Source organism: Amblyraja radiata, chromosome 11, assembly GCF_010909765.2.
Source record: "Amblyraja radiata isolate CabotCenter1 chromosome 11, sAmbRad1.1.pri, whole genome shotgun sequence".
NCBI classification, from domain to species: Eukaryota; Metazoa; Chordata; class Chondrichthyes; order Rajiformes; family Rajidae; genus Amblyraja; species Amblyraja radiata.
In genome coordinates, this window is record NC_045966.1 from 48,746,547 (window position 1) to 48,771,563 (window position 25,017).

The window sequence follows — 25,017 nt, forward strand, 5'->3', positions numbered from 1 at the left end:
CATAAAGTCAAGCAGCCCTATAGTCATGCAGTCATATACAGATGGAATCTGGAATTGCCAGTGGCACTACCAGGGCAGCACAGTGGCGCAGTCAATAGGCAGAGACCCGACTTCGATCCTGAACTATGATGTTATCTGTCTGGAGTTTGCACATTCTCCCTATGACTGCGTGGGTTTCCTTCGGGTGTTTCCATTTGCTCTTACATCTCAAACATTTGTGGACATGTAGGATAATTAGCCTCTGCAAATAGTACAGAGTGGATGCAAGAGCATAGAACCAGTGTGATCCCTGATCAATGGACTCAACTGGCCAAAGGGCCTGTGTTTATGTTGTCTCTGAACAAAACTACACATCTACCCATTTTCATCAGTTGATTAGCCTGTCAGGAATGATGCTGACAGTTTGCAGTGTTGTTGTAGAGGTGAAGTCAGGTGGCCTCCATTGTAATGTAACTTTAGGACAAACAAGACCATATCCAAGGTATTTGTGTGCGACTTTGCTTCTGTTGGGAAGGTAAGCCACTCTGGAGATTGTTGCATTTCAAACATATCACACAAGCTACAGAAGTATCTATGTCAAACCACAAATGTGACAGCGGCTTTATATCTACCTTACCTTGTCCTCTGGAGCTGACTTGTTGTAGAATTACCTATTTTGAAAAAAAATATTGGGGCAACTTTAAAGATAGCCCATATCAATGCCTCTCAGTATGTTGCAAAATATGCCCGTGCTTACATATAAATGAAAAGTTGCTACTTCACAATGATTTGATCATTTGACTTGCCTTTACGTGTGCCCACCACAATTTCACACCTTTTGAAAAGATTAAAATCAAAATTAACTGAAAAATGCAAAAGGCCCACAAAATAATGATCTATTGGACCATTTTATGCCAGAAGTTTGCAAACTAAATGCAGCAAGTTTGATGTCTATTTGGATTTGAGGGATTATATTTAGTTAATATTAATTGATCTTTGTTCTCTTAAGATATTGCTGTGGCTGTGCATTTATCTTCGAAGTGCTGCTACCTTAAACTATTTTCCAAATGTGGTCAAGTTTCCCATGACGATGTCCCCCAGCCCATTCAAATTTCTTATTCCCGAGTCATTTACTGGTAGCTGATGCGATTTATTAGATTTTAAGAAACGTTTAGAAAGGTACATTTTGAAAGTAAGCATGCAGGTACAGCAGGCATGAAGAAAGCAAATGGCATGATGGACTTCATAGCGAGAGGATTTGAGTATAGGAGCAAGGAGGTACTACTGCAATTATAGAGGGCCCTGGTGAGACCGCACCTGGTATTGTGTGCAGTTTTGCTCTCCCAATTTGAGGAATTACATTCTTGCTATTGAGGGAGTGCAGCATAGGTTCACCAGGTTAATTCCCGGGATGATGGGACTGACATGATGAAAGAATACGTCGACTGGGCTTGTATTCACTGGAATTTAGAAGGATGAGAGGGAATCTTATGGAAACATACAACATTTTTAAGGGATTAGACAGGCTAGATGCAGGAAAAATGTTCCCGCTGTTGGGGGAGTCCAGAACCTGGGGTCACAGTTTAAGAATAAGGGACAGACCATTTAGGACTGAGATGAGGAAAACCTTTTTCACCCAAAGAGTTGTGAATCTGTAATTCTCTGCCACAGAAGGCAGTGGAGGCCGATTCACTGGATGTTTTCAAGAGAGAGTTAGATTTAGCTCTAAGGGCTAACGGAATCAAGGGATATGGTGAAAAAGCAGGAACGGGGTACTGATTTTGGATGATCAGCCATGATCATATTGAATGGCGGTGTGGGTTCATAGGGCTGAATGGCCTACTCCTGCACCTATTTGCTATTTTTCTATGTTTACACGGATAGGATAGGTTTAGAGGGGATAAGGGCCAAATGCAGGCAAGTAGGACTAGTATAGACAGGGCTTGTTGGTTGGTGTGGGATGAAGGGCCTGTTTCCATGCTGTATGACCTTAAGTATCATAACTTTAGTCATTGGGTACTGGTGTAAACACACCTGAACTTTAAGGCCAGTTTATTATTTATATGTAGACACAAGGAACTATGGTTGTTGGTTTACAAAAAAAGACTGGAGTAACCCGCTGGAGTAACTCAGCGGGTCAGGCATCATCTCTGGAGAACATGGAGATGTGATGTTTTTGGTCAGGACCCTTCAGACTGATCGTAGTAAAGGGGAGAAAAATTGAGAGAGGGGCAGACGTTGGACAAAGCCTGGCATGTGAGAGGTGGATAGACACAAAATGCTGGAGTAACTCAGCGGGACAGGCAGCATTTCTGGAGTGAAGGAATGGGTGATGTTTCGGGTCGAGACCATTCTTCAGACTGATATCAGGGGAGTGGGCGCATTGGTGATCATTTTCCAATGTTCTATTGATTCAGGATCAGTTCCTATGGTTTGGAGGGTAGCTAATGTTATCCCACTTTTCAAGAAAGGAGCGAGAGAGAAAACAGGAAATTATAGACCAGTTAGCCTGACATCCGTGGTGTGTAAGACGCTGGAGTCAATTATTAAAGAAGTAATAACAGCGCATTTAGATAGCAGTAAAAGGATTGGTCCAAGTCAGCATGGATTTATGGGGAAATCCCGCTTGACTAATCTTCTGAAATTATTTGAGGATGTGACAAGTAAAATGGATGAAGGCTATATTGCCTTCTAAATTGCCCCTGGTGTGAAGGATGTGAAACTGGGATAACTTAAAACTAGTGCAGGGTGATTGTTGGTCCGAGTGTAATTGGTGGGCCGAAGGACCCATTTCCACTCTGTATCACTGAACTAAACTAAATTATGAATGGTGGTTAATTATACGTAGCCTTTTAGATTGAGTGTTGGTGTTGAATTGACTGAGTAGCTGGAATGGCAGGAGCTTTCCTTTCCAAGTATAAAGAGAAAGGGCAGTTGATAACTCAACTACCCAATATACATTAGAAATGTGTGTGATGCTTTCAATTGTGCAAATATTGAGCACCCATGATTGTCATGCCTTTTAAGAATTACACTCCAGATTGATGGACACATCTTCTCTCACCTTATGTCAACCTTGCAGATACTTCTCCAACTTGTGACAACAAGTAGATTCTCGCCCTGACTGGTACATAACAAGGATTAAGTCAAGGACTCTTTACATGGACCTTTACATTGCTGTGGAGTGTAATACATAGCGTACATGCCTTTCTATAATAGCATTGTGGCTACTATGTATGGAAATGATCTATGGTTACTTGCCTTGTATTTTATTTTCCTTTTACCTTTGTTAGAATATTTCGAAAAGGAAAGTTGTATGAAAAAGAAATGGAAAGATATGCCAAATAGGTTAGTTGAAGCAGAATTGTGTGAACCCATACCTATATAGACTGCTAGACAAGATGGCCTATTTTTTCTGCATTCAGTGGGAGTAATTTCTCTTTACTTGCTAGACTTTTGAGCTTGAAACTATCTACCAGAATTTTGTTTTTGCAATCTATCATTTTTGTGTGTCAATATTGTTTTCACATCAAAATCTGTGATTTATTTCTTTATAAAAGTTGGTTAGAGATTTTGTAACACATTTTACACTGGCGTTAGTAATGATTCAAACTAAACAAGTGCACTTCCCCTATCTCAGAATGTGGGACTTTTCAATTACAAATGCAGAAATGTATGAAGGAATTTAATCTGAGCAAGTGTGAGATGTTGCACTTTGGGAGGATGAATGTGAGGGGAAAGCAATGGCAAGACCATTGATTGATCTTGGGGTCCAAGTCTATAGCTCTGCAAAGTGGCAACACAAGTAGATAGAACGGTAAAGGTGGTGTTCACTATGTTTACCTTCATTTGTCAGAGTAATGAGAATAAGTTAGGAAGCCATGGTGCAGCTTTAAAGGACTCTGGTTAGAACGCGTTTGGAGTATTGTGTGCAGTTTTAGTCACCCCATTACAAGACAATGTGGATTATTTAAAGAGGATGCAGAAAAGGTTTATTGAAATGCTTCCCTGACAAGAGGCTATTACTTATAACGAGAGGTCAGACAAACTTCAATTGTGCTCCAACTTTTACACGTAACAACACACCTGAAAATTACTGTTTGATATTTTTGTTATTTTTTCACTTCAAACACCTCTTAATTTGTGGATTTCGGTACCTTTTTGCATGTGTTATTTTGCATGCATTGAGAACATCATTAGAATATTGATATGAGCACAATAACGAGGGCGTCACTGGCACAGCGGTATAGTTGCTGCCTTACAGCGCCAGAGACCCGGGTTCAACCCTGATTACAAGTGCTATATGTACAGAGTTTGTACGTTCTCCCTCTGACTTGCGTTGTTTTTCTTCAGGGTGCTACGGTTTCCTCTCACGCACCAAAGATGTACAGGCTTTGGTAAAATTGTAAATTGTCCCTAATGTATGTAGGATAGTGTTACTGTGTGGGGGTCAGTGAAGACTCGGTGGGCCGAGGGGCCTGTTTCCGCGCTGTATTTCTAAATTAAAAAAAATGAAGGGACAAGGACCAGGTGACGTCAGAGGAGATTACTGTAACTGTCAATCATGTTTAACATGGACTGTTCCATGAATATCTAAAGTACTGGAAATACTTGGGATATCAGATACGACCTTTGCAAGAAAAATAACCATTACAGAACCATGGTGGAACAGTTTAAGGCAGCCAAGTTCACTTTGTAGCTTCCCTGTGACATTTGAAAGCATGATTGAAAGCATGAAACCAAAGGTTTACCTTGACAATCCAATATATACATACCCATCATTAATGTTGGTGGGATTCCCTTCCAAATTTATGTAATCAATTGATTTCAAATTCACAAGTAAGCATTGTATGATTTGGAGTTATTGGTGTGGGTTATCATTGGTCTCGTTCCAATGTCACTATGTCTTCATACCCTGACAATAGGTGAGTATAGTTATTGTAGAGCAAGGGTTCCCATCCTAGGGTAAATTTTCCCCCCAGGGATTAAATATCCCCTACCCAGGGGGTAAATTTGTTAATTCTGGATTTGTACATATTTATTCTCATTGACTCACTGTGTTTGGTTCTGGTATACCGGTATCTGTTCATCATTAGTTGTTCATAAATAAGTGAAATAACAGTGTTATGTGCTACTAAAGTTGCCAGGGGTAAACGGGATAAAAAAAGATTGGGAACCCCTGTTGTAGAGTATATCAGTTGTAGAATCGTGGGTATTAATAGCACAATCACTGCGTGCCCTTGGTTCCTTGACATGATATTTGTGGGCTTGGAGAATAAAATGCATTTAAAACAAAAGCTAGCTGTGGTCAGATGTTTGGTTGCTCGGTTATCAATCTCATTGTTTGGTTTTACAGGATCGTTTGTCAGAAATTGACAAGAACCTGGGTAAAGTGATGAAGCTGGACATGGACATCAAATCTCTTGAAAGCAGGAAAAAGCAAATGGAGGAGGACAATCGGGATCTGGAAGAGAAAATGGAGCAGGTTTGTTTTTTCTATCATCAGGCGTGTCAATACCCAATTTAGACAAATCGAAACAGAAAATAGGCGCAGGAGTAGGCCATTCGGCCCTTCGAGCCCTTCGAGCCCTTCATGGCTGATCATCCAGAATCTGTACCCTGTTCTTGCTCTCTCCCCATATCTCTTGATTCCGTTAGCCCTAAGAACTATATCTAACTCTCTTCTTTATAAAAAGCAATGGATGTATATGTAAATTCAAATATACAATTCAATAACTTCCTAGGTTGCTTTATCTTAATGTAGTAAATTATGCTCAGGCTTCGCAGAATTCAGTTTTTACTGTTTAATAATTTAGTTTTTTTGTTTTAGAGATACAATTTAGAATTTATATCGAAGTCAATTAACCTACAATCCTGTACATTTTGGAGTGTGGGAGGAAAGCGGACAGCACCCGTAGTCAGGACCCGGGTCTCTGGTGCTGTAAGGCAGCAACTCTCTGGCTGCCCACCTTCCCGCCCTCATAATGCTAGAAACATGGAAACATAGAAATTAGGTGCAGGAGTAGGCCATTTGTCCCTTCGAGCCAGCAACGCCATTCAATATGATCATGGCTGATCGTCCAAAATCAGTACCCCGTTCCTGTTTTCTCACCATATCCCATATGTTGACAGATTAAATTTAAAATACTATTTTAGGCCCTTGATTTAAGTTCCTATTGCTTTCGGATTTTATGATGGTACAAAATTATAGATGCGAGAAGATAATTTATAATTAAGTATTATCACCTTTTAAAAAAATGGAAAGGAAATATTCAGTTGTCAATAAATAGCTACTTGAATTCATCATAATCACTTGGTAGTTTGTAAAAACAGATAAATACAATTACAAGCCGTGAGGTCTCTGATCCTCTTTTAAAGCTTTCTCTTGACCAAGTAGTTATAGTTATTCAGCACAGAAACAACCCCTTCTGCACAGATCGTCCATGCTGACCAAGATGCCCCATCTATGCTAGTTCCACCTGCCTGCCTTTGGTCCATATCCATCTAAACTTTTCCTGTTCTGAACCTTTACTATCCAACGCACATGTCTAAATGCCTTTTCAATATAATTATACTACCTGCGTTAACTACCTCCTCTGGCAGCTCGTTCCCACCACCCTCTGTGTAGAACCAGTCCCTCTCAGCTTCCTATTAAATCTTTTCTCGCTCACCTTAAACCTATGTCCTCTGATTCTTGTTACCCTTACCCTGGGTAAAGGACTGCATTCATCCTATCTATTCTCCTCATGATTTTATATACTAATGAATACATTAATGAATATTAATCATTAACAATACTATTGTGAACCTGTGAATATGAGGAGAAATAAACATTTAGTAAGGTTCACCAATAAAAATTACATTCTTCCAAACCTAATGTTTGACCATAGTTTGCAGGTGCTGAAAGCCATTAAATTGTGTAATGTTAGGATGTAAAGTCAATTAATCTGCAGAAGATACCACTGTCGAGCCAAATCTCGGTGGTACACGATATCCATGAACATAACTCTTTGGCTGCAGTGTTAGAAGGCTAAAAACAGGAAGTTAAATGTAATGGGGCAGTAGTGAATTTAATGGTACCTGTCGTTTTGGCCATGAGTTTTATAGAATCAGTGGGCCGCAAATGTAGAAAAAACATCAATATCTTAATCTCTTGAAAGCTCAGAAGACTTTTATGGCTGAGGTCATGCAACTGTGCCCTGATCAGCCGATACGCCGGGCATGTCTGTATAATCCGGTACTCCACTGGAATGTTCATGTACCCGGGCTTCAAAGGGTTGCACTTAAATTGCAAGTGAAGAACTTTTAGATTAGTACGGCACAGTGGCGCACCCATACACGGTTGCTGCCTTACACGGTTGCTGCCTTACAACGCCGGAGACCTGGGTTCGATCCCGACTAGGGGCGCTGTCTGTTCAGAGTTTGTACGTTCTCCCTGTGACCTGCGTGGGTTTTCTCTGAGATCTTCCGTTTCCTCCCACACTACAAAGACGTACAGGTTTGTAGGTTAATTGGCTTGGTATAATTGTAAATTGCCCCTCGTGTGTGTTGGATAGTGTTGATGTGTAGGGATCGCTAGTTGGCGGGGACTCAGTGGGCCGAAGCAAAGATCTTATAGCGAAGCAAGATAGGCTACTCCTGCGAAATGCAATGGGCTGACGTGTAGTACGCTATGGAGGGGATCCTGGGCATTTTTCCACGCCCATTTTAGTAACCTGAGCCTACCTGACCCGACCCGACTCGCAGTGTAATCAATGTTGCGGGGCAACAGTTTGTGTGGGTTAGATTCATAAATCTGTCAGTTCATACTTCTTGTCAAGAATAAAATTTGACTCTGGTAATTGTCTTTTTTAATGTTTTTTAAATCATTTCTTTTTAAATGGCTCACAAGCAGTGTTTGAGTTGATTTTGTAGTAACCGGAACCGACCCGACTCGCAGGGTAATTGACATTGCGGGGGGAAGTTTTTGTGCGTGATATAGGGTTAGATTCATAATTCTGTTAGTTCATAATTCTGTTAATTCTTGTTAAAGAATAAAATGTTTATAAACACACATACATGAAAATTATATAAATGTATATAATCATATAACACACACAATTATATTTCTTCTGATCCAATAATGAACTTTATTTCAGACTAGACAAGGGACATTAAATAAGAAACATTGTAAATAAGAAACATTGTAAACCTCCCCGCAACTTCACACACACTAGGCCTTATCCGCCCCCCCCCCCCCCCCCCCCCCCCCGGCACTCCCTCGCCTGCCCCCTCACTACAATGTCTCCCCCCCTCCTATGCCCCTCTCCCGCTGCCCCGGGCCCCACACTCCCTCTCCTCGCTGCCCCTGGCCCCACACTCCCTCTCCTGCTGCCCCTGGCCCCACACTCCCTCTCCCCTGGCCCCACACTCCCTCTCCCGCTGCCCCGGACCCCACACTCCCCCTCCTCGCTGCCCCGGTCCGCGCACTCCCTCTCCCCGCTGCGGATCCAATCTTTGGCCGGAAGCAGGACGGCGGAGCAAGATGGCGGGGGCTGGTTGCTAAAATGAGTCATATAATCGCCCATGAATCCGCCCATGAGCGTACTACACGTTTGCGTGAGAGTAACCCATCTTGCTTCGCTATAAGATCTTTGGGCCGAAGGGCCTGTTTCAGCACTGTAACACTAAACTAAAAACTAAAAATTGTAGAGTTATAGTCATATAGCACAGTAACTTGAGGGCCCGAGTTGTAGGCAGATGTGAGCAAGCTACAACTCCATTCCTTGGACGCATGAGGATGAGCTGTGATCTCATAGAGGTGTATAAAATTATGAGAGGAATAGATCAAGTAAATGCACAGTGTAGGGGGATCAAGAACCAGAGGACAGATTTCAGGTGACTGGAAAGATTTAATGGGAAGCTGAGAGGTAACTTGTTTACACAAAGGGTGGTGCGTGGATAGAACAAGTTGCCGGAGGAGGTAGTTGAAGCAGGTACTATCGCAATATTTAAGAAACATTTCGTCAGGTACATGAATAGGGCAGGTTTATAGGGATATGGGCCAAAGGCAGGCAGGTGGGACAAGTGTAGATGGGGCATGTTGGTTAGCGTGGGCCTCTGTTGTATGCTGTATGTCTCTGAGAAAGTTGGATAACATAGAACTAGTGTGAATAGGTGATAGAAGGTCGCTGTGGGCCAAAGGGCCTGATTGCGTGCTGTATCTCTAAACTAAACAAATTTCCAGTTATATCAGCATTATTTTTTACGGCGGTGTATGCAGTGTGTGTATGTTCCGTTCTTTGCAGTGCTTGCACTTTGTTTCCTCAAAGAGGTGCTGTTACATGACCAAATTCACTTAATTTGATCCATATCTCTGCTGTGAATGTGTAAAATTAATCAACTGTCATTAATCCGCAACCTGGTGCAAAAAGAAGGCGAGTTGTTATTCATTTAGATAGAAACGATTGGCACTTTTAAAAGAACTGTCTTGCCGAGATCTCTCTTTGTGGTTGAAATTAGAAAAGATGCTTTAAATTACATAAAATCAGATTGCTATCATTGATCAAAGGATTAAGTGGGCTTATTTCTGTCATGCAATGGTGGCTTTGAATGATTCGATTAAGAGCTAGTTTGTTTTATTTTAACGATTTGCATATCCGATTTTGTTTCTTGGATAATGGGATATGCGGTGGTGAGGGCACCTGGTATGGATCCAGGTACTTTCTTGCTTTGAGTACCTTTGACTCCGTCCCCCCCCCCCACCCACCCACCCCGTGCCATCTTGATGAGAACAAGCTGAATGAGAGAAACTAGCCACGTACTTGCTCATTCTCGTTATTGCACTAAATTTGGGTGTTTAGCACAAGTGCAATTTGTGAGAAGCTAGGTCAACCAACTGAAGGAAGAAATTAATAAACGTTCTACTTGCAGCGTAGGATGAAAAGGGCAGAAAGAGACGGGGAATTAATCATTACCAGCAGAGTTGAGGTTACATCCAGATGAGCGGTGATCTTATAGAGTGGCCCAAACAGGGTCAAGAGGTCCAGTTAATAGAATCATATAGAGAGTTATTCTGCACTGAAACGTCCATGCTGCCAAGATGTCCGCCTGCGTTTAAAAGGAGTGCTGCTAGAGGAATTTGGCAGGTCAGGCAGTTTCCGTGGTGGGAAATGGACATTCAATAGTTATGCAGTGGTAGAGCTGCTGCCTTATAGTGCCAGAGACCTGGGTTTGATCCTGACTACAGGTGCTGTCAATGTAGAGTTTATATGTTCACCCTGTGACCCGTGGGTTTTGTCCGAGTGCTCCGGTTTACTACCATCTTCCAAAGACTTGCAGGTTTGTAGTTAATTGACTCCTGAATGGACCTCCTGTATGCTGAGGATGTATTAATGGTCTTCCAATCTACCTTGTTACGTCCCTTGAACTTTTTTATCTGCCCTTTCTATAGCTTTAACACTGTATTCTATACCCTTGTGCACAACCTGTTGAACGCATGTGATATGATTTGCCTGTATAGTATATAACAAAACCAATGCCAATGCAATGTATATGACTGCAAAGCCAATTATAAAATTGTACGCTTTGCATATAGTTACATTCCACCAACACTCTTTCCCCCGCCCCAAGCTATTTATAGTTCCTCATTGTCGGGATATCTGATATTTATCTGCTGTAGAGCTATAGAGAGAGGTTGAGTAAACTGGGTCTCTATTCCATGGAGCGCAGGAGAATGAGGAGAGATCTTATAGAGGTATACAAAATCATGAGAGGAATAGATCGGGTAAATGCCCAGTCTATTGCCCAGAGTTGTGGAATCGAGGACCAGAGGACATAGGTTCAAAGTGAACTGAAAAAGATTTAATAGGAATCCGAGGGGTGACTTTTTCACAAAAAAGGGTGGTGGGTGGATGGAACAAGCTGCCAGAGGAGGCAGTTGAGGCTGGAACTATCCCATCGTTTAAGAAACAATTAGACAGGTACATGGATAGGACAGATTTGGAGGGATATGGACCAAGCGCAGGCAAGTGGGACGAGTGTAGCTGGGACATTGTTGGCCGGTGTAGGCGAGTTGGGCCAAAGGGCCTGTTTCCACACTGTATCGCTCTATGACTATATATCTGAAGGCACTTCAATGAAATATTAACTAGTAGAACTGAAGTTACCCATTTTTGCTCATTATGTCCACATCCATTCTTTGACATATTTTCCAATCCAGCCCATTACCTTGCTGTTTAGTTTAAAGGTACAGCATAAAAACAGGCCCTTCGGCCCACTGAATCCACACTGACACTCAATCATTCCTTCACACTAGTTCTGTGTTATCCCACTTTTGCAACCATTCCTGACACATAAGGGCTACTTTACAGATGCCAATTCACCTACAAACCCGCACGGCTTTGAGATGTGGGAGGAAACCGGAGCACCCGGAAAAAGCCCACGCGTTCATAGGGAGAATGTGAAAACTCCACATGGACAGCACCTGAGGTCAGAATCGAACCTGGGTCTCTGACGCTGAGACTGCAGCTCTATCAGCTGTGCCACTTTGCTTTTTCTATTTTCATTCTCAGACTATTGAAACTTCGGTATTCTCCAAAGTAAAAGAAAGCTGACATCACGGACGCCGAAAACAACCTGCAACCATTTCCAACCTTTTCTGAAGAAGGGTCTCGACCCGAAACGTCGCCAATTCCTTCTCTCCATAGATGCTGCCTCACCCGCTGAGTTTCTCCAGCATTTTGTGTCTAACTTCAATTTTACCAACATCTTTCTTAAACCTTTCCCAAGCTTCTGGTTACCTGTTCTAATGCTGCATTGTGACACAAATGCAAGGTTATTTGAGGAGACCCAAAGAACAACAGATGTTGGTATCTTGAGCAAATCTCAAATTGCAGGAGAAACTTGGTGAAACAGCACACAGCACATCTGTGGTGGAAATGGACAGATGACATTTTGGGTCAGAGCCCTTTTCCAGACTGATAATAGTACGGGGGGAGAACGTTGAAAATGAGAGGTGTGGTTGCACGAAATGTGTCAAGTGTTAGGTCAGGGGGGTTGGTATGGCGGAGTTTGACTGACAAATGGGTGGAGTAAGTGACAAAGGCTATGGATGAATAGGAGATAAAGATTGTCAGATAAGGCCAGAAGAGGAGTGAAATGCAAAGCCAGAGGGGGATATCAGTGGAAGGGAAAATGGGGGATAAAAGGGAAATGAGAGTCGGATGGGAGATGAATGAAAGAGGGGAAAGAAGCTGGGAAGTTGGGAGATTGCCTTGGGGCGCTTTGTGTCAAATGTAGAATAAATACATGTTTTTGTATAATGTGTAGTTGGTGATGAATGCAAGAACTTGCTGCAAAACAGGTTAATTCGGCCCTGCTCAATCCACCAACAGTTTTTAGCATTCTGGAATTATGTTTTCTACTGATCCTTTTCCTCACTCACAATTTCTTCAGTCTGAGGAAGGGTCCCAACCCGAAAGTCACCTATCCATGTTCTCCAGAGATGCTGCCTGACCTGCTGAGTTACTCCAGCACTTTGTGTTTTCTTTTGAAAATCAGCATTTGCAATTCCTTGTTTCTACGTCCCTCTTTTAATATGTTGCTTTGTAGACTATAAACAATCAAGGTGAACCAATTTATTTTTCCAGGTTGGCTTGTTTTAATGTCGTGCTTAATGAATCATAATTTCATAAAGTTAGAATAATAAGAATTCATTGTCATAATGTTACAGCGTGCAAAAATATTACCTGGATTTACAGAAGATATGCTTTCCTGATAATATTTCTAAAAGAGTGTGTTCTTCAGTGTTCAAATTAAACTTTTAAGTCATCAATACTGATTATTTAGACTGATAGAGTGTACAGCACAGAAACATGCACCTTGTCCATGTCGATCATGATGGCATTCTGGGCTAGTCCAATTTGCCTGCATTTGGCCTATAGTCCCCTAAACCCTTCCTTTCTGTTTCAGTTTAGTTTATAGATACAGTGCGGAAACAGACCCTTTGGCCCATTGAGTCTGCGCTGTCCAACAATCCCCACACACATACACTATCCTATACACACTATGGACAATTTACAATTATATCAAGCCAATTAACCTCCAAACCGGTACGTCTTTGGAGTGTGGGAGGAAACATGAGAAAACCCACCAAGGTTACAGGGAGAACATACAAACTCCGTACAGATAAGCACCCATGGTCAGGATCAAACCGGGTCTCTGGCACTGTAAGGCAGCAACTCTCCCTCTGGATATCAGTCCAAATTTCTTTCGAAGCTGTGCTGGCCTTCTAAGAATTATTCATGACTAGTTTGGTCTGCTTTAAGGTCTTCCAAGGGACGGACGAGCAACTTCGGGACAAGTATAACAATCACCAGAGAGACGTGAATGAGAAAGAGAGGCTGCTAAATGATCGCCAACGTGAGGTTGAACGTGTGAATCAACGTTACCAGAAACTCAACAGGCAGAAGTCAGAAATGCTAATTGAGCAAGGTACAAATTACAATGGAATTTCTGAATGTACCTCTTCATTGTCTGCACAATAACCCGGTTCTAGAACCTAGACATGAAACTCGCTTTGCTGTGCAAATCAGCAGTACATTTGTTTCCATTCTTTTTAGAGAATTTTCTTTTAATTATTTTTTTTTGTACATTCTTATTTCTCCCTGCATGTAACTTTGGGAGGAAGAAGAGCCATGAAATGAATTTACAGGAGTCGCTGCCTCAAAAAGGCAGCCAGCATCATCAGAGACCCACACCACCCTGGCCACACACTAATTTCTCTCCTGCCATCAGGAGGAAGATATATGAGCCTGAAAACTGTAATGTCCAGGTTCAGGGACTGCTTCTTCCCTACAGCCATCTGGCTGATAAACACTACCACCTCCAAATAAGCTCTAAACTGCATAGACTTGGGGGCATTGGTTTTGCACTATTGTTTGTTTGTTGCGCACACACAGGCAAAAAGACAAAACATATATATATATAATGTGCGTGTGTGTATGTATATGTATGTATGTGTGTATGTGTATGGGTGTGTATATGTGTATATGTATGTACGTGTGTGTGTGTATATATGTGCATATGTATGTGTATGCATGTGTGTATATGTATGTATGCACGTGTGTGTATGTGCATATGTATGTGTATATGTATGAATGCACATGTGTATATATGTGTGTATTTATAATGTGTGACACACACTGAACTCTTTGTGTCTATTTTATTTTTTGCATAGTACTACGTTTACATATTCTGTTATGCTGCTGCAAATAAGAATTTTATTCTGTTTGGGACATATGACCATAAAACAGTCTTGACTCTTGAATTGGGTCTTGGCTCAACTGAGAAATCTATAAGAGAATTTGATGAAAAAGAATGAAGAAAATGGAATTGAAGAAAACCATTGGACATACTGTAGATTGTTAATTGATAAGAGATAAACCGATTAGATAGTGACAAATGATGTTCTGCACATTTTCTTGGGCGACTCACACCTACAGTACTTGAGGCACACGCCTTCCCCACCGCGGGCCGGTCGGTTGAGTGGTTAAAGAAGTGGCAGATGGAATACAACATAGCAAAGTTTATGGTCGTGCACTTTGGTAGTAGAAATAAAGGCATACTGTTTTCTAAATGAGTAGAGGGTTCAGAAATCCGAGGTGCCAAGAGACCTGGTGCAGGATTCCGGAAAGGTGATTTTGCAAGTTCAGTTGGGAGTAAGGAAGGCAAATGCAATGCTCGCATTCATTTTGAGAGGACTAGAATATAAAAGCAACGATACAATGCTGAGCCCCACCATTCACTGTGTAGATCCTGCCCATGTTAGACTTTCCAAAATACAACACCTCACATTTCTATGTATTAAATTCTATCAATCATTGCTCAGCCCAACTGCCCAGCTGATCAAGCTCCTGCTGCAATTTTTCACAAACGTCTTCACTAACTGCAGTTCCACCTACTTTTGTATCATCTGCAAACTTGCTAATCTTGCCATGTAAGTTTCTCATCCAAATCATTAAAACAGATGACAAACAGTAACGGGCCCAGCACCAAACCCCGAGGCACACCACTTGACACAGACCTCTAGTCCAAGAAGCTACTTTCCACCATCACCCTCTGCTTCCTTTCTTGAAGCCAATTTTTATCCAACCAACTATCTCTCCTTGGATCCCAATGCGATCTAACCTTCCAGAGCAGTCTACCATGTGGAACCTTGTTGAATGCTTTGTTGAAATCCATATATACAACATCTACAGCTCTGCCCTCATCAACCTTTTTTCACATCTTCAAAAAAACTCAAATCAGATACGTGAGACACGACTTCGAACATGCAAAACCATGCTGACTATCTCAAAGCAGCCCTTGTCCATCTAAATGCATGCATATCCTATCCCTCCAAATACTCTCCATAAACTTTCCAACTATAGATGTTAGTAAAGATGATTATGCTTATAGAGATGATGAGTGATTTAATTAACTTAGTTAAATGATGGGATTTTGTTAGTTTATTGTTGTGATATTTTGGAAACAAGAATGACGTGAATACGGTCCAATTGAATTAAAATTATAACAGGGCTCTAAGTTTTTCAATTCTCTAATTATAGGTGACTAACCAAAAAAAAATCCTATCTTTCCCACGCCTCTCCTGAATGTGAACCCATTTTGTCCACTATCTCGCTCCTCCTTCCCCTCTTCCCCTTCTCTCGTCCCCTTCCATTTATATGCCTTCCTCTGGCTCACATTCACTTCTCTCCTTATTTTGCAGCCTTTTTCTTCTCATTTCTGGCCTTTGTCCGTCCATCTACCGATGAAAACCCTCCTCGCCCGTGTCCATCCATCACTTGCCTGCCTTTGTGCTGCTCCCACCTCACTTTTCCAGCTTTCACCCCTCTGCTACGATCAGTCTGAAGAAGGGTCCCAACCCAAAACATCACTTTTCCATGACCCCCAGAGATTCTGCCTGACCCGCTGAGTTACTTTATCACTTGTCCTTTTTTGGGAAACCAGCATCTGCAGTTCCCCGTGTTTGTATGTTATGTAATATTTGGTGAGTGGACTTGCTGGTCTTATGATGTGCTGTGGTTTAAAAAAGATGTACTGTTTAAAAAAAGACGAGTGCTTGTTTGCATTCTGAATCAATATCAAAGACTGGCAAGAGGACAGTGTCATTTTACTAATGCCATTTGTAGCTGGTTTTCATCAGTTAATGATTTCTCCTCCCTACACCACCCCGCCATCCTGTTTCTTGGTTTTCTAGGACGACTTCAGGTCGAAGCAGACCGTCAGCAGGAAAGCATCAGGAGACGAGACTCTCTGGTCCACTCCCTGGCCAGGCATCTGGAGTTGGATGGCTATGAGCGAGCACCTTTCAGTGATCGCCAGTTTGATAGTTTCCGTCAGCAGCTGAATGTGAGGTTGGAACAAGAGAAGGAAGCAGCCAATCAATTACTGGTGAGGCCTCGTTTTTTGGATGTAATCGTACAGTTACCTCATGCTCCACTTTAAGTCTATTCCCTTGTCCACCCATTGTTTTCAAACTAGCTGGGAAGAGAACTCGGGCCATCCTCATTATCATTTGTGTTCACCTCTGCAAGGCAGGGACAAGTCCAAGATAAGTTCACTATGCAAAGCACAAAGTGCTAGTGGAACTCAGGGGGTCAGGCAACATCCGCGGAGGAGATGGACAGGCAGTGTTTCGGGTCAGGTTCCTTCTTCGGATTGATTGCAGAAGCGAGGAGAAAGGTGGAAAAGAGAGTTGGGGGCGGGACAAAGCCTGGCAAGTGATACATGGATACAGGTGAGGGCTGACAGGAGGAGTTAGTGACAAAGGCTAGAGATGAAATGGAGACAAAGGGTGTCAGACAAGGAGTGAAGAGGAGTGAAATATAAAGCCAGAGAGGGATACAGGCGGTAGATGACGGGGGATGAAAGGGGAATGAGAGACTGAGATGGGAGATGAGTGTACAGAGGAAGGGGAAGGATCAGGGTGCCTGTCGGGGTGGGGGAGATGGGAGCACAATGTGATGGGGGATGGTCACCGGCAAGAGGGAGCTTTTAGAGAATTCAATGTTTATACCGCTGGGCTGATAGCCTAAGTGGAATATAAGGTGCTTTCCCCCAGAGAAGTGGGTAGCTTCATTCTGGCAATGGAGGGGGCCAAGGACAAAAGGTTGCGAAGAGAAGGTTTAAGCTATGAATATGTATCTCCAATATCCCATCATTGTGGCCATTGCAAACAATTGGCCTGTAATTTGTTCTTGTCAAGTGTTGCATCTCTTAGCCTTTTGTCGATATGACTAGCACAAATTATCTGGTTATTCTTACACTGCATTGTGAGGGAGAACATTTGCTGGGTGAAAATTTGACTTCTGTGCTTCAACCATGCCAATGTCCCAGACGTATTCAGCTTTACAATCATTTGGGATGTTCTGTGGTTAATTAACTCTAATGACTGTGTAATCTGTTATTGAGCTGAACAATATAATATGTTTAACTTGGGAATGAATGAAAGCATTTATATATGCTTTAATTCATTCCCAAATATGAGCTTTATTGTCTAGCTCAATAACAGATTACACAATAAACATATATAAATGCTTATTAAACTGTTAACTGGAGTCACGATCAGGCTCCTTTTTGAATTTGCCCAACTCCTTGCTCCTAAAATGTCCGAAGTGTTCTGATGATCGATGTAACCTGTTGCCTTCATTCAGCGATCAATAATTGCTATCAACAGAGAGAATACACTGATAACGAAGCAGCAAAACAAAGGCAGGTTGACGATCTTAGAGATAAGAAGACAGGATTAGAGCGAACAATCGAACTGAAGACGGACATTCAGAGCAAGAGGCAAGCTGAGCTGACGAATATTAAAGTGGGTCTGCAGCAACTGGAGGGGTCTTCAGACAGACTGCAGGAACTCGAGCAAGAGTTGAACAAAGCGGTAAGGCAGCAGTGGGATTCCCCAAATGAATTACTCTTTGATCATTATCTCACTAGCGTGTATATACAGACTCTCCCCAACTTACAGAAGGGTTACGTCCCGCGGACTCGTGTGTATCAGATGTTACTTAAGTCGGAAATGGAAGTGGCACTGCACTCGCATAAATGTATTATTTGGCGCAGAGACACATGGGCGCATCCACGAGAGCAGCTGGCTGGTTTGCGGAAACGGCTGCATGCGATGTTATGCACTGCTACTGAGACGTGCAACTCATAAGTAAAGCAGTGGGCTTAAATAATTACTTTATTTACAGTTATTTACAATATATATATTAACGATTTAGACGAAGGAATTAAATGTAACATCTCCCAGTTTGTGGATGGCACAACGGTGGGTGGCAATGTGAGCTGCGAGGAGAATGCTGTAAGGCTACAGGGTGACTTGGATAGGTTGGGTGAGTGGGCAGATGCATGGCAGATGCAGTGTAATGTGGATAAATGTGAGCTTATCCACATCAATCAATCAATCAATCAATCAGTTTTATTCGTCACACATATAAGTGCAGTGAAATGAATTTGCCAGCAGCGGTACAATCAAAACCTTGTCACATTGGTGGCAAGAACAAGAAGAACATTGTCACATTGGTGGCAAGAACAATGTTCTTGTCACATTGGTGGCAAGAACAAGAAGGCAGACTTTTGTCTGAATGGTGTCAGATTAGGAAAAGGGGAGGTGCAACGAGACATGGGTGTCCTTGTACATCAGTCACTGAAAGTAAGCATGCAGGCACAGCAGGCAGTGAAGAAAGCAAATGGCATTTTGGCCTTCATAGCGAGAGTATTTGAGTATAGGAGCAAGGAGGTCCTATTACAGTTGTACGGGGCCCTGGTGAGACCACACCTGGAGTATTGTGTACAGTTTTGGTCTCCTAATTTGAGGGAGAACATTCTTGCTATTGAGGGAGTGCAGCGTAGGTTCACCAGATTAATTCCCGGGATGGCGGGACTGACATATGATGAAAGAATGGGTTAACTGGGCTTGTATTCACTGGAATTTAGAAGGATGAGAGGGGATGCTATAGAGACATATAAAATTCTTAAGGGATAGAACAGGCTAGATGCAGGAAAAATGTTCCCAATGTTGGGGGAGCCCAGAACCAGGAGTCACAGTTTGTCACAGTTTATAAATAAGAGGTAGGCCATTTAGGACAGAGATGAGGATAAACATTTTCACGCAGAGTTGTGAATCTGGAATTATTTGCCACAGAAGGCAGTGGAGGCCGATTCACTGGATGTTTTCAAGAGAGAGTTAGATATAGCACTTAAGGCTAACGGAATCAAGGGATATGGGGAGAAAGCAGGAATGGGATACTGATTTTGCATGATCAATCATGATCATATTGTTTCTACATGACAAGTGCAGTTAATATTTCACATTTATGACCTTTCATCAAACCTGCCTAATAAAACATAGAGCAGAGCAGCACAGAATCAGGCCCTCTGGCCCACAATATCAATGCCCAAAAATGATGCCCAAGCCAATTCTTATCTGCTTGCACATCATCAATGTCTCTCCATTCACTACATATCGACGTACATATCCATAAGTTTCTGAAATGCCGCTATCGTATCTGGCTTCATCAGCAACCACGACAGCACGTTCCAGGCACACACCACCCTCTGTTTGAAAACAAAATCTTCCCGCACATCTCCTTTAAACTTAGCACCTCTCACCTTGAAACTATGTTCTCTAGTATTTAATATTTCCATCCTGGGAGTAAGGTTCTGTGTCCACCCTATCAATGCCTGAATTTAATATGTAGGAAAGAACTGCAGATGTGTAAGCAAGAACTGCAGATGCTGGTTTAAATTGAAGGTAGACACAAAATGCTGTAGTAACTCAGCGGGACAGGCAGCATCTCTGGAGAGAAGGAACGGGTAACGTTTCGGATCGAGACCCTTCTTCATTCAGACTGGTGTCAGGAGTGGGCGGGACAGAGATAGAATGCACTCGGAGACAGTAAGACAGGTGGGTGAACTGAGAAGGGGGAGGGGATGGAGAGAGAGGAAAAGCAAGGGCTATTTGAAGTTAGAGAAAATGTTCATACCACTGGGGTGTAAACTACCCAAGCGAAATATGAGGTGCTGTTCCTCTAATTTGCTCTGGGCCTCACTCTGACGATGGAGGAGGCCCAGGACAGAAAGGTCAGATTGGGAATAGGAGGGGGAGTTAAAGTGCTGATCAGGTAGGTTAAGGCGGACTGAGCAGAGGTGTTCAATGAAACGATCGCTGAGCCTGCGCTTGGTCTCGCAGATGTACAGAAGTTGTACTGAATTTAATAAGTACTTGCTATTCTCATTTTGGAATCAACAATATTTTGAATATGGACACCTTGCCTGGAGGTTGTTGCCGTGTGTTTCTCCACAGTAAACCAGTTAACGCTGGTCGGCTGGATAATACGGAAAGCCATCTTCAAAAGGGCACACAGTGCTGGAGTAACTCAGCAAGTTAGGCAGCATCTCTGGAGAACATGGATAGGTGACCTTTCAGGTCGATACCCTTCTTCAGACTGAAGAATGGTCTCGACCCGAAACGTCACCTGTCCATAATCTCTGGAATCTCTGCTTGACCTGAGTTACTCCAGCACTTTGTATCCTTTTGTGTATTAACCAGCGTCTGCAGTTCTTTGTATTAACCAGCATCAGCATCTACTGTTTGAGCCATCTTCAACTCTCCAACTGAGAATGGATTTGTGAGACATAAAGCTTGCATGATTCATGTGCCTTGGATGAACAGGTTAATTTAGTAAGTGACTTCAAAAGGAATGTTGCACACCATTTGATATCACTGTTTATCTAGTAGACTGCATGTATGCACATAATGCAGACTGATTTTTTTTAATGTGTTTGGCCTTTTAGACTAAAGTTTTTTGCTTGATGGACTGAAGTGTGTGTAATACAAAATAAATTATTAATCCTGAAATGCAAAGCAGTAGGAAACTAAATTTGTGCTCTCGAGGTTTTGAGAGCGATTATTTGTTTTTTCCTTTGTTTGTTACATGGCATTGCAACAGTTGTTGAGTCTTTTGATTGAGTTTTAGTTGGTCATATCTTCCTTTGAGACAGAAACTTATTTTATGAAGGCTTTGCCCAGCACTTTGGGAGATGTTTTATCATTGCAGAATCTACGTTTGAGATCAGAGGCTCAGTAGACCACAAGGGATTGGTGTATTTTTTGCAGAGTTCAAAATAGCTCAGATCAATCTCATGAACTTCACACCTTTGCAACTTTTGCGTGACTAGTAAATGGCACAGAACCTCGGAGCTTTCCACACATGCCTTTGGCAAGATTTATGATTTGATTCAAGAACTTTGTAGTCATACAGCATGAAACAGGTCCTTCTGCCGAACTCATCTATTCCTACCTAAAAGACCCATCTTAGGTCATCCCATTTGCCTACATTTGATCCATATCCCTCTAAACCTTTCCTATCCACGTACATCGATCAATCAATCAATCAATCAATTAAAACTTTATTGTCATTTAGAAATACATCGATATATGCAATTATAAACGAAATTCCGTTGCATTTGACTCCCCGTGCAACACAAAATTAAACAGAAGGATAAAATGGATAAAAAAACATGTAAATATCCTTTAAATGTTATAATACCTGTCGCAACTGCCACTTCATGCAGCCTGTTCCATATACCACCACCCTCTGCGTGGAAAATGTTGTCCCTCATGTTCCAATTAACCCCTCACCTTAAATGTATGTCTGTTTTTTGGTTCCCTTACCCTGTGTAATAGACTCAGCATTCACCCTATCTATTCCCCTCATGATTTTATATATCTCAGCCTCCTGTGCTCCAAGAAATAAAGTTCTGGCCTACCCAACCTCTCCCTATAGCTCAGCCCCTCAAGCCCATGCAACATTTGTGTAAATCATCTCTGCACTCTTTCCAGTCTAATGACATTCTTCCTATAGCAGAATCACTGAAACTGTACAGAGTATTCCAAATGTACAACTGTAAAATGATGTCTTGCATAACATCTTAACTTCTATATTCAATACCCTGACTGATGAAGGCCAGCGTACCAAAAACCTATCACTTATGACCCTATGAAAAACCTCCTTTACCATCCTAACCACCTGCGATGCCACATTCAGGGAACAATGATAATTATACACGGAACAATCTTAATTATGATTATGTTTCTTTTTTGCATTATTCAAGGTGGATGAATCCATTACCTTTTCATGGTTCAATTTCTGAGATTATGAAGCATATTGGAAATTTAATTTAATAAAATGATTTGGGTGGCAGTGCATCTTGGTCACACTCATTTGTTCAAAAGAAAACCACTTATTTTCCCATCGTGAAAATTTCCAATTTTGACAATGTCCTTGCAAATGTTCACAATCTTCTCTGTAAAATATGTCTTCTCGTAACCTTTTTTTCGCAATGAACATGTATTCAAGAGTATGGATATAATTATGCAGGGACGAATACAGAGAGGCAGCACCAACAAATATAAGATTTAATGGACCAACACATGTTAAAAGTAAAAATTGCTGGGAAAATTAAACTCAGCTGGTTAGGTATTTATGTTTGTCAAGTGAAATTAAGTTAATATTTCATCGCAGATGTCCTCATTCTTTAGGGAATGGGGGTTCCCCTCTTCCATTATATATGAGGCATTCACTAGGGTCTCCTAGATATCCCGCAGCTCCGCTCTTGCTCCCCCTCCCCCCATTCGTAACAAGGACAGTCCCCCTTATCCTCACCTTCCACCCCATCAGCCGTCGCATACAGCATATAATCCTCCAATATTTTCGCCACCTCCAACAGGATCCCACTAGTAGCCACATCTTCCCATCTCCACCCCTTTCTGCTTTCCGCAGAGACCATTCCCTCCGCAACTCCAGGGTAAACTCGTCCCTTCCACCCCATCCCCAGGTACTTTCCCCCACAACTGCAGGAGATGCAACACCTGTCCCTTTACCTCCCCCCTTGACTCCATCCAAGGACCCTGACAGCCTTTTCAAGTGAGGCAGAGGTTCACTTGCACCTCCTCCTACCTCATCTACTGTGTCCGCTGTTCCAGGTGTCGGTCCTGTATATCGGCAAGACCAAGCGCAGGCTCGGCGATCGTTTCGTTGAACACCTCCGCTTAGTCCGTCTTAAACACATGATCTCCTGATGGCTCAGCACTTTAATTCTCCCTCCCATTCCCAATCTGCCCGTTCCGTCCTGGACCTCCTCCATTGTCAGAGTGAGGCCCAGCACAAATTGGAGGAACAGCACCTCATATTTCGCTTGGGTAGCTTATACCCCAGCAGTATGAACATTGACTTCTCTAACTTCGAATAGCCCTTGCTTTCCCTCTCTCTCCATCCCCTTCTCTCCCCATTCCCTCCCCTCCTCTCCCCATCCCCTACATTCTATCTCTGTCTCGCCCACTACCTTGACATCAGTCTGGAGTAGGGCCTCGATCCAAAACGTCACCCATTCCTTCTCTCCAGAAATGCTGCCTGTCCCGCTGAGTTATTCCAGCATTTTGTGTCTACCTATGAGTTAATATTTCACTTTAGATATTTGATAAAGGTTTATTATGTCAATTTACGATTATCACATAATGTGATACCGAGATACAATGAACAGTTCAGTTTTGTGCGCTCTCCGAATAAATCGTACCATAAAAACTTGCAATCAAACTATACAGGTTACAACTACAGTGAAAGTGTAGATAAAAGACAAAGTTTGAGAACCGCAGCAAGGTAAATAGGGCGATTAGAAAATGTATCCTTAAATTAAGAGCTTTCATCTGAGCTTTTCTCAGAAGCGGGCAAAGTTATTCTTGTGTCTTTGGCTTCTCCCTTTCCCAACCTGACGGAGACCTTTGCTTTTGTTTTAGTTTAGTTTGGAATTACAGCAATTTACGTTTGGAATTTTGTATATTAATTAAGTGTTGAAAATTCTGATGTTCTTTTGATTCATGGTATGTTTTCTCTCCCTCAATTAACTATCTCCCCTCGGAGACTTCTCACGTGTTGAACTTGTTGGCATTGTAGGAGCGGGATCTGGACCATGCTGTGGCCAGCAGCAACGTGGCAGGCCTGAATACTGAAGTGGCAGATCTACGGAAAGAGAAGGAAAATCTGGACAGGTCCTTGCGGAAACTGGATCAAGAAATGGAGACAATAAACACACACACCACAACTAGGACTCAGCTAGAAATGCTGCAAAAAGACAAGGTGAACACCTGGGCGGGGGGGGGGGGGGGAGTGGTGGGGGAGTGGTGGGGGGGGGGGGGGGGGCACAGTTGAGTTGTGGCCTTACAGCGGCAGACTCCCGGGTTCGATCCTGACCTCTGACGCTGTCTTTACGGAGTTTGTATGTTCTCCTTGTGACAGTGTGGATTTTCTCCGGTTTTCTTCCACACTCCAAAGACGCACAGTTTTGTAGGTTAATTTGGCTTCGGAAAAAATTGGAAATTGTCCCTAAGATAGTGTTGGTGCACAGGGATCGCTGGCCGGCAGGCGAAAGGGCCTGTTTCCGCATTGTCTCTCTAAAGTTTAAAATCTAGATACGGTGAGTTTCATGGAACAGAAACATCTCTTGCAGCTCATCACGTCAATGTAAAGCCTCGAACTTCCATTTACACTGACCCTACACTAATCCTGTTTTTGTTCTCCCATCATTCCCATCAACACCTCTCAGATTCTACAGCTGCCCACATTTGGACAGATACATGGATAGAGAAGGTTGAGAGGGATATGGGCCAAACGCGGGCAGGTGGGACTGGTGTACATGGGGCATCTTTGTCGGCATGGGTCACTCTCCTCAAACAATCCACAACAGCTTGTTCTGTTATTAACATTGTGGTAGTGTCTGATGCCTCCAGAAAGAAAAACTGGCTTATTTAGCGTTTTCCTAAATAATTAACAAATATTTGATGTTTGTTTTCCAATTTATGATGACATCAGAAAACCAGCTTAGATGCTGTCATTATTAGAGTTAGCAATTCTTTACCTTTTACTTGGGTGATACTGCATAGAACCGGGCCCTTCGGCCCACTGAGGCTACGCTGACCATCGATATGCATTC

At 42.4% G+C, this 25,017-nt stretch overlaps 1 protein-coding gene across 1 annotated transcript in view; it reads left to right on the forward strand.

The window, feature by feature from the left end:
* The window catches only part of rad50 (RAD50 double strand break repair protein), a 142,427-nt gene that overhangs the window by 21,218 nt on the left and 96,192 nt on the right, over positions 1–25,017 (forward strand). Inside the window, exons 7-11 of the mRNA XM_033029880.1 lie at positions 5,336–5,464; positions 13,287–13,452; positions 16,220–16,413; positions 17,699–17,905; positions 23,982–24,164. Of these exons, the coding sequence (XP_032885771.1) occupies positions 5,336–5,464; positions 13,287–13,452; positions 16,220–16,413; positions 17,699–17,905; positions 23,982–24,164 (879 nt within the window). The remainder of the gene's footprint in view (positions 1–5,335; positions 5,465–13,286; positions 13,453–16,219; positions 16,414–17,698; positions 17,906–23,981; positions 24,165–25,017) is intronic.